Below are 10,311 nucleotides of genomic sequence, written 5' to 3'. Positions count from 1 at the left end.
AGGTCCATGATGGAAAAGGAGGCGCTTGCACTCTCGTCGTCCCATCGGGCCGTCCGAAAGTTCGCGGGCGGCTCGTAGGACGCGCAACTGGCATTGTTCTCGTCCGTGATTGCCTGCAGCTATGCCTCAACGGCAGCCTGTTCCTGGCGAGCGACGGCTTGAGCAGGGCGGCCTCGTAGATTGCACCCTACTCCGTGGCAAAGTTGGGGTTCGCCGTGGCCATGGCCTCCTGGCTCGCGCGCTCGCTGTCGATTAGGCCCTCCGTCAGCCAGTGTTGCTCGAGGAGCAACAAGTTGTACCGTTGTTTCTCCTGCGCCTGCTGGAACACCGACACAGGCGCCAACGCGAGCTGCTCCTCCGCCATGGTGGTGTTGAAGTGCGCATGTGCCTGCTCCATGGTGAAGACGGCATGCACTTGCGCGTGGGTCGATGCGGTGTCGTCGGAGCCCGTCTCCACCGTGGGGTCATCCTTGTCGTCGAAGACCTCGGGCAAGTTGATCGGCATGCCGGCCTCGATCCGCCTGGCACGGCAGCTCTGCCAGGTGGCCGCAAGGGCGGCCATTGCGGCCACCTCGTGCTTTATCTCCATCAAAAGACTCTCCCGCAGAGCGTTGCCGCCTGCAATCATGGCGGATGTGGTGCAAGGGAGGAGGGTGTGGAGTGGTTTGTGTTGTGGCATGGAGTTAGCTAGGTGTGGCCACCTTTAAATAGTGAATTCCAGTGAGTCCAGGCGTCCGGGTGCGTCAATGCACGGAGCCGGAGTGGGTTTCTCGGCCGACAAGTCTGCTTAATGGCGGCATACGGATGGGCGGGACATTCACCGGGCGTGGTAGATATCCGTCCCCTCCCGTCAAGTAACACGTCTCCGGCATTGAAGAGGCACGGACACCAGGGATGCGTTGTGGGCGGCGCCCTCGGCCGGCGCGCTGCTTCAGTGGCGGAGCCAATGAGAAGTCATGTCCATTCCGGTCTGACGTCAATACGGAGCGGCCACTGTACAACGTATGAATTCAGGCAACTGGCACCAAACGGGAACGCGCGCGGACAAGGTGGGAAGCGTTTGGATGGGTCTGGGCGGTCAGAAGCAGTCGTTGGTGTTGTCTGGACGTCCGCAAAACCCTCCTAGTTTGTTTCTGTTTTGTGAGAGAAAATGCGTCCAGATTATTCTGTGGACCGATGCAGAAGCACGTCAGATGGCACAACAAGTCCGGACCGTGCAGTCCGGTCAGTTACGGACGGTTTGAGTGAGATGCACTAAACGTCTGGATAGTAATAAGCATGGAGCATCCGTGTCATTTGATCTTTTGTTTCCATTTGTTAATCCACAAGTGCCGGCTTTCCACATAGCCGCCTTGGCCGGCCGCTAACTCCACTTCTAATTTAGAAACGAAAAGTAATGCCGTGTACTCGAGAGACCCGTCAAAGCTAGCACCATCTCCAGTAACTTAAACCATAATATCGTGTAAGAGGGAGCACAGAAGAGCCAATCGGCTTGTTCTTGACAATCATCCATGGAGGCGGCACTGGATAGCGGTGCAAAGGTAAAGCACATCATCCTCGTCCACGGCGTGTGCCACGGAGGCTGGAGCTGGTACAAGGTTGCGGCGGGGCTACGGTCTGCGGCTGCGGCGGCTGGGCACGCCTACCGCGTCCACGCGCCGGACCTAGCCGCGTCGGGCATCGATGACCGCCGGCTGCCAGAGGTAGCAACGTTCAGCGAGTACACGGGGCCGCTGCTCGATGCACTCCGGTCGCTCCCGGCCGGGGAGAAGGCGGTGCTCGTTGGGCACAGCCTCGGGGGCCTTAGCGTCGCCCTCGCCGCCGAGATGTTCCCGGACAAGGTCGCAGTCGCCGCGTTCCTATCCGCTTACATGCCGGACTGCGTGTCCCCGCCGTCGCATGTCCTCATGCAGGTATGATCTGATCGACCCCGTTGTCATACGTGTGATACTTGATGCATCGTATTATACATTTTGTTTAGGTAGATATATACTTTTTTAATTAAGAACCAAGGCTTGTGAAGAGCCCGGTTTTGAATTAACAAAGCTATCAACAGGCCAGGAGTTATAACAGACAACCCAACTTACAACAATCGGAACGATACAACGGAAAACACTGGAAAGCCTATTCACTACAACCTCCACAAGCCCCAAATGAATTGCAGCTAGCAAAGGCCAAGCACTCCACACTAGGATCATATGTAACAGAAACGGAGCAGCACAACAGGACATAGCCGACCTTCGAGGATGGACCGTGCTCCAGGAACACCTAGAAAAGAAAGGAACCAACATCTTCCCTCTCAATCACCGAAGAGGGACCCTTCCCTCTCGCCATGGCTCGTAGGCGCCGCACCATCGGGATTTCGAGAAGCTCACCCTAGAGCTGGAAGAATGTCGCTCTCGCATCGCAAGGTGGACATAGGATGACCACATCGATTTGGGATATATCTCGCCGGCTGCTCCGCCACAATCCATGCCCAACTAGTTGGAAACAAGCTTCAAGGAATCGGACGACGCAGAGAAGGTAGCTCAATCCCTCACCTACATAACCTCTCGACCGAGCCCCGCACCCTTGACGACGCCTCCAGCAAGGTCACGACGCGCAAGGCGCCGCCGCCGCCAAATCCGCCGAGGATAAAGGTTTTCACCCGGGCAGGGGGGGTCGGGGTGGAGAGCAGGGGACCTCGGCTGCGCCCCCATGGAGGAAAGCAACGCCCTTGGGCGTTACCGCCGTCGGGCCGGCCGGACCGGCCAAGGTTTCCCCCGATTCCCTAGCTGACCACCAACACGCACCAATGCCGGAGCCAGAAAACGCTAGCCCACACCGGAGGCGAGAGAGAGGCAGCAGGGAATAGGGATTTCGCACCTCCAGATCTCATGAAGAAATCTTCTCGCCGCGACCGGATTCCACTAGCCACCCGTCGCCCGCGCGGCCGGGCACGCTGGCCAGCACCCCCTGCGAACGCCGCCCACCGCCCGACGACGTCGCCTCTCCGGCAAGCCCCCCCCCCCCCCAGAACCACGGGCCTCCAAAAGGAGGGAGCGCCGAGATCCCCGCCGCCACCTTCACCGGCGTCCGCGCGGGCTTCCCGGCGGCCGTCTCTGGTAGCGGCGAGGGGGGGAGGGGGTGGTGGCGGCGGCGGAACCCCAGTCTCCCCTAGTTTTTTCGAAAAACAACTTAACTTTATTAATTAGAAATAATTGTTACATCGTCTATCAAGAGAGTTACAATATCTTTCATGGGCTCCTCTATCCAATCCCTAGTCATGGAACCTTTTGCTAATCTAGCAAGCTCATGAGCTACTTTATTCGCTTCCCTGTTACAATGTTCAAAACTGGTTTGAGGAAAATCACAGGCCATAAAAAAACAATCCTCAAAAGTTGCAGCAGCCGGCCCCGTAGACTGTCCTCCGTTCTTCGTTGTGTCGATGATCTCCATATTATCATAATTGATAATTAGACAATTGCAGCCCGTCTTTTGTGCCAACAGTAAACCAAATCTGAGTGCTACCGTCTCTGCTGTCAGGGCATCCACACAGTACTGAATCCTCCAGTTACCACCTACTATGAAGTTTCCTTTGTCATCTCTGATAACAGCACCCGTTGTGCCTCTTAGTTGATCATGATCAAAAGAAGCATCCACGTTCAATTTAACGAAACCCCTAGGAGGTCTTCACCATCCTTCATTCTTTCTCTTTGCTTTAGTAGAGTGGGCATTTACATAGTTCGATGTTAGAGCCCGAACCCCCATCGAGGTTTGGGACGCCTCTTGAGACTTACCCTCATGGACTAGTTTCCGTCTATTCCACCATAAATACCAAGCAGCTATAGCAATAAGTTCCCCTGCATTCCGGGAGCCCAAGATGGGTAGTTCATGATCAGGCATAAGGAGTAGGAATTCAAGGACTGCCTCTCCTGCACGATCAACGACACGGGCTTTTTTTACCACTTTATACAACCCCAAATGTTCCCACACTTCTTTTGCCTTCTGGCACAGAAATAATATATGTTTCGTGTCCTCTGGCTTGTCCAAACATGCTGGGCATATTGGCTGAGTTTTTATATGTTTGTTGGCCAATGTAACACGACACGGTAGAGTCCCGTGAAGCGTCTGCCAAATAAAAAATTTAACCTTCGCCGGACAAGCTAATTTACAGATCTTACCCCAAATAGAATTGACCTTGCTTCTACCCATGCCATTCGAGTATTCCAACTTCCTCGCATGTTGGTTATTCCATTCCTCCACATAAGCTGATCGTCCAATGAATAAACCATTTGTTGTATAGCTCCACGCAATAAAGTCCGACATATTATGCATATAGATCGGGGTCGCTAGGACTCTACGGACATCAATTGGCCATAGAGTTTGTCTCACCAAATCTTTATCTTAGCCATTAGTGACTAGGTTAATAAGATCAGAAACTTTCGTCAATAGATTCCTCCTTCTAGGTGTAATAATTTTTCTGTCCGCACAATTTGGGATCCATGCATCTCTCCATATATTAATATTTTCTCCTGTTCCCACTCTCCATATATAGCCATTTTTTAGAGAGTCCACTCCCATCATAATGCTTTGCCAAGTAAAGGAAGAGCCCTTCTTTAATATTGCGTTCATCAAATCACCTCCGGGAAAATACTTGGCTCTTAGGATTGTTGCACATAATGATTCAGGATTATCCACGAGACGCCATGCTTGCTTCGCTAATAAAGCCAGGTTAAAACAGTGTATATCACGGAAACTCATTCCTCCTTGTTCTTTTGGAACACACATCTTCCACCATGCCATCCAGTGCATCCTTTTCTGATTGTCCTCGTCACCCCATCAAAATTGTGACAACACGTCTATGATTTCTTTGCAAATCTTTTTAGGAATTTTAAAGACGGACATTGCATATGCTGGCCCAAGGGGACGACGCGAGGGCCGGGCTTGAGCTACTTTCTCAATCGGTAACCCTCAGATAGATATATACTCCCTCACGTCTTAGTAGTACATAACAAAAAAGCCTAATTGTCAAATGATCGAATATCAGTTGCAAGCTGTCACCTACTCACCTGATAGATACTCTTCCACAGTTTTCAAAATTACTCTGTAGACAACATGTACTTTTTTTCTACAGTATTTGAAAAATCGTACATGAGCTGCACAGTTTAGGGGAGTAAGCACTGTACTTCTTTTTTGTGAGCCGAAAGCACTGTACCTTTTGAGCAAACAGTATGAATTTATTGCTTATAACTAAAAATATATAGTACATCAAACCGACTAACTGGAATAAGAACAAAATTTTCAATCAGGATTACATCAAGATACTTCAAAGCTATCATCTATAGGCACACAACAAAAATTGTAATCTTGTATAGGACGATCGGGATCTTATATGCTCAGGTTATACCTGTCTGCGGTGATTGGACTCGTTCGCGACTACAAACGACTACCAATATCACTTTTATTAACTCAAACTGTCGGCGATGCATTTACTTATTTCACGTCCTCTTGTTTCTCTCATGTCTCGAGGGCGGGCCTCTTATATGTCTATCTCCATTGCTAAACATTTCTAATGGTCCATCCTTCTTTTGTTGTTCGGTTGATGGAGAGACACCTTAGTTTCCTCCGTGTCACCATATGGAGAGACACCTTAGTTTCCTCCGTGTCACCATATCCTACCAATGAAAAAAATAGTGTACTATAGCAAAATAGCGTCGGCCTTAAAATACGCTATTAGCACGATATTATACACTGATTAATTTAACGAGTCATTCCTCAGTATGCTATGGCACGGTATTTTTTTAGTGTGTTCTACACACGTTAGGGCTAGGGTGTGCCGCCACGAATTCCAGCATCATGAGGGTATCCTTTCGCTTCCTCTCCATCATACCTCAACCTCTATCATCGGCATTTTACCTTATTGCTTGTATACGGTGGGGTTGGCCAAATTTTACAGGCTGCTATTTCCAATAAAATAATTGAATAGTAAAATAACTTATTCAACTTAAAAGTTGGTTCTTGTTTTTCTAAACATCTTCTTCTTCTTTTGAAGAGCTCGGTGCGGGATCATGAGTTTTTGAAAGTTCATAAAGATATAGTCTAGTTTAACCCTCTATTTGCTAGTTATGGTTTTGTTATATATTTCGCCCTGTCCCCATTTTTCTACAATGATCTTCTAAATTGTTTTTGGAAGTTTGCCCAGAAAGACTTGAGAGATGATTTTTTTTTGCTACTTCATTATTCTCCCACCTCGGTCCCAATGACGATACTTGTCCTTTATCTGGAGATGAAGATGTTAAGGGATGGACGAGAACAACGAGGGGGAGATGTATTGATTAGCGCCCAAATATGAAAAGGAAAACCATGTCTTGCCACTTTAGTGAGATTGGATAAAAGCAAATTGCACACCCTGTGACGCGCATATGCACATGTTTGTCACATAAACTGTGGAGGGACTAGGAGTCAGATGACAAAGATCATTACAAATTATTGTTTGGATTTCTAGAACCCGGTGACATTTGAGCCCAAAATCTATACCGTTCAGATTCATTTTGTCGGTTATTGTCATTTTTGCAAAACAAAAACCTTGTTTTTGAAATGGATGTACAAAAACCCTTACATTTAGCAAGATTAACTCGCATCCACCCATAACTCATCTATGGGACTTCTTTGTTATATTTACAAAAGGAACATTGTTCAAACTCAACCTGCAGTCCACCATGCGTAAGTTTGATATAAATAGAACTCGGATGCAATTTAGACGTACATGAAATTTACTTACGTTGCAAGAATTACAACCCCCGGCATGTGGAAATCTCTTGACATCATAAGTGTGCAGTTAGGATTTTGGCCATGTTAAACGAGAGCTTATTAGGTTCAGTTTTTCATGAAAACTATCACATTCTAAGTCATACTATATGGTTTAGCAAAATTTCTGGATGAAATGGTGGTCAAGGCTTACAACACACGCAGCATCATAGTCCGCACCATTCATTAGAATGTATGGTGCATGGTTCCTGTTTGTGCATGTACCAATGCATGGCTCTTTTTTAAAATAAAAGAGAAATATATTAATATCACGAAGATATCAATTACATCCAGTCTCGGCATCTATAAGATGTCGGAAAGACATCCTGGATGCACACAACCAAAGGAAAAAAAATAAAGGTCCCGCCATAGTGATGGACTCCTCTCAGCAGCTGCAGACAAACCACCACCAAATACAACACCCGAAAAACATAAAAGGTCTCCAAAAGCAACGCGTTCAAGAAGGAAACAGTGCAAAGCACCGTCGTTGACCGATTCAATATCTTAGGTTTTCACCCTGGAGAAGTCCGAGCTCTCAAAACAATTCCTTCAGCAAGGCAATTGCCGGGCACAACCAATGAAGGCCAGAACTTAGGTTTTCACCCGAGGAGCACCACCAAAATGAAAACCTCCAGTGCTGCCGCCCCCATTTGACACTGTTGCTCCTAAGAATTATCAAACACCTGGCTAACTGGCTAACTCCATGGCCTCGAAGGCCCCGCCCGTCTAATTGATCCTCCGATCTCAACCACCATGACCTTCTCTACATTTGTCTACACCATAGAAATTGAGAAGCCGACATGTCCCTTGGTGTCAACAAAAAACAGAGCTTAGCATCACGCCCTCATGGAACCTCGTAGGCTGAAATGGACATGCACGACCGAATTCTATCCGATCCAGATATCTTGGGCAATATCTCTGGCAGTAGTTCTGAAACACATCGATGACCAAATCTAAGAGGATCGATCATGTAGGATGTTGTCGTGATGCGAGAGAAGCACGAGGATCGCCGCCTTCAATATCACAGCAGCAGCCCCCCACACCACCCCGATCCAGCTCAACGCCGCCCGACTGCAGCCATGGTCCAAGCACCAACCCATCCAGATCCAGACCAGATCGGGGGGATCGGTACCTCCACGTGTTGCAGCATGCACGCACCTAGCCCGTCGTCGCCTGACCACAGCCATGGGTCGAGCACCAACCCAACCAGATCCAGATCAGATCAGGGGGATCGGTACCTCCACGTGCTGCAGCACGCACGCAACTGCCATCATCCTCCCACCGCCCCAGGCACCTACGACCTGCGCAGAGGAGCGCAACACCGCTAGCCACCTCAAAAGCCCCCAACTCAATGTCAGCCACCCAAGGACGCCAGAGCCCCGCCGCCACCGGATCCATGCACGCTTTGCCCGACAAAGACCATGAGGCGGCGGCGAGGGGAGAGAGGGCACGAGGAAGGAGACCTCGAGCGGGCGTGTTTGCCGCCGCCCGAGTCGCCCGGGGAGGACTACGCGGGGGCTGGGCCAGATCCCAATGCATGGTTCCTATTTGTGCAACGGGGATACCCAGTTGCCCTCACCATGCTACTCTGACACTTCAGGAGATATGTGCCAGAAATAAACCTGAGAATGGTTATTAAAAAACTGGGTGAAATGATTCGGTTCTTACTTTGGGTTTGATTGGTTCAGGTTTTATTGGGCTGAAACTTTTTTAGTTTGGTTTTGGTTTGGGTATGTGAAGAAACCAATTTGGGTATAGTTGGTTATGGGCTTAAACAGTTTGCTTATTAACGACAATAAACTATGGGTCCAAACCGGTTTCTGGGCATTGGTTATGTGCAATAGGCAACGACGCATCGACAACAAGTATCTTTGATCCGTGTATATGCTGCGATGCACTATGTAATTATGTATTATGGGGAAACACCACATGCAATCGAATGTGTTTGCTTGTGCTTTAGCTAAGCAATTGGTTTTAATACACTTGTCAGTGAGCTTTTCAGTCGTGCGTATTGTCTTTTTGACTCTTGTTGTGTGTTGACCGTATCTCAACGATAACTTTGTTCACAAATTGTTGTAGATGCACTTATGCCTTTTCTATGTCATTCGCTTCTTAACATGTTGATTTGTGCAATCATATATACATTGAAGTAAACCCATAGTTATGTATTGGGTTTAAATTGGTTTGGGTGGAAAAAATAGAGGGTTTAGTTTTGGTTGGGCTGAAAATGGCATTAAACGGGTATGGCTCAAGTATGGTTTTGAGAGAGATATATACAGGTAAGGTTCAAGTATAGTTTAAGTATGAAACCATTCTCAGATTTAGCCAGAAATATATGGTGCATGCTTCCTATTTGTGGATGTAGTAACAACGTCTTCATGGTTCTACAAAAGATTCCCATATGGTCTAATTTATTTACAAGGCAATACACCACTTTGTTAATTGCTGATGCACATGCATTACTTACCTTCTTCTCTCTTCCCCGTAGCATGGTGAGGGCAACTGGGTATCCCCGTTGGACAACGAGATGAAACCCCAAGATGCAGATGGAAGACTCCCGGCTTCCTTCATGTTCGGGCCGCAATTTATACAACAAAAGCTCTATCAGTTGTGCTCATCAGAGGTATGTCAATGTCCAAGGAGAGCAAAAATGGGTCGTTTTTGTTTGATACAAGAACCAGATTGTAATACATCTCCTAATTAAGAGATTTGCTAATGAATCCGGCATGCAGGACATCACCCTTGCGAAATCTCTCATACGAGTCGGCTCATTGTTCCTGGAAGACCTGCAAGCCCGTCAGCCATTCACCGAGGAACGCTACGGCTCGGTCCGCAAGGTCTATGTAGTATGCAAGCAAGATGTAACCATACCAGAGGCATACCAAATGTTGATGGTGGCCAAAAACCCGGTGGACGAGGTCAGAGAGATCGACGGTGCAGATCATATGGCGATGCTCTCGGCACCTGAACAGGTTGTCAAGTGTATCCTCGACATTGCTGAGAAATATAAGTAATTTTATGGTGTCGATGGATGTATGCACATGTCCCGGACGAAAACATGAAAATCTGTTGTAATAATCAAACATACTTTGGTGCCATCGTCGACTATTATTGTGTGGGATCCAGTTATAGGTGGGTGTTTGGCCTTCTCAAGTTGTCTGGGTCTATTATCCATGAGACAGGACAATAGTATATCGACGCATATGGATCATCATAATGGTTTAATGTTAGGGAACGCAATATGCAATTTCAAAAAAATCCTACGCTCACGCAAGATATATCTAGAAGATGCATAGCAACAATAGGGGGAGAGTGTGTCCATGGATGTACCGTTGTAGACCGAAAGCGGAAGCGTTAGCTTAACGCGGTTGATGTGATCGAACGTCTTCTCGATTCAACCGATCAAGCACCGAACGTACGGCACCTCCGAGTTCTGCACACGTTCAGCTTGATGACATCCCTCAAACTCTTTATCCAGCAAAGTGTCGAGGGAGAGTTCCGTCAGCACGACAACATGGTGAC

At 48.1% G+C, this 10,311-nt stretch overlaps 1 protein-coding gene across 1 annotated transcript; it reads left to right on the top strand.

Annotated features, from left to right (window-relative positions):
* Positions 1-1,399: 1,399 nt before the first annotated feature.
* LOC125527436 (salicylic acid-binding protein 2-like) lies at positions 1,400-9,914 on the top strand. Its single transcript, XM_048691939.2, has 3 exons — positions 1,400-1,913; positions 9,278-9,412; positions 9,522-9,914. The coding sequence occupies exons 1-3, from the start codon at positions 1,512-1,514 to the stop codon at positions 9,801-9,803; spliced, it is 819 nt and encodes a 272-aa protein (XP_048547896.1). The 5' UTR covers positions 1,400-1,511; the 3' UTR covers positions 9,804-9,914.
* The last annotated feature ends 397 nt before the right edge of the window (positions 9,915-10,311 follow it).

The sequence above is a fragment of the Triticum urartu genome, chromosome 4A (assembly GCF_056163025.1).
Source record: "Triticum urartu cultivar PI428250 chromosome 4A, HENAU_Tu73, whole genome shotgun sequence".
In the NCBI taxonomy this organism is placed as follows: Eukaryota; Viridiplantae; Streptophyta; class Magnoliopsida; order Poales; family Poaceae; genus Triticum; species Triticum urartu.
This window is presented reverse-complemented; position numbering and strand designations above follow the sequence as displayed.

Excerpts from the sequence above, each read along its gene's own strand:
- LOC125527436 (XM_048691939.2), top strand. The coding sequence starts at position 1,512 with ATGGAGGCGGCACTGGATAGCGGTGCAAAGGTAAAGCACATCATCCTC. Across the intron at positions 1,914-9,277 it reads CGTCGCATGTCCTCATGCAG|CATGGTGAGGGCAACTGGGT; the intron begins GTATGATCTGAT and ends TCTTCCCCGTAG. Across the intron at positions 9,413-9,521 it reads ATCAGTTGTGCTCATCAGAG|GACATCACCCTTGCGAAATC; the intron begins GTATGTCAATGT and ends TCCGGCATGCAG.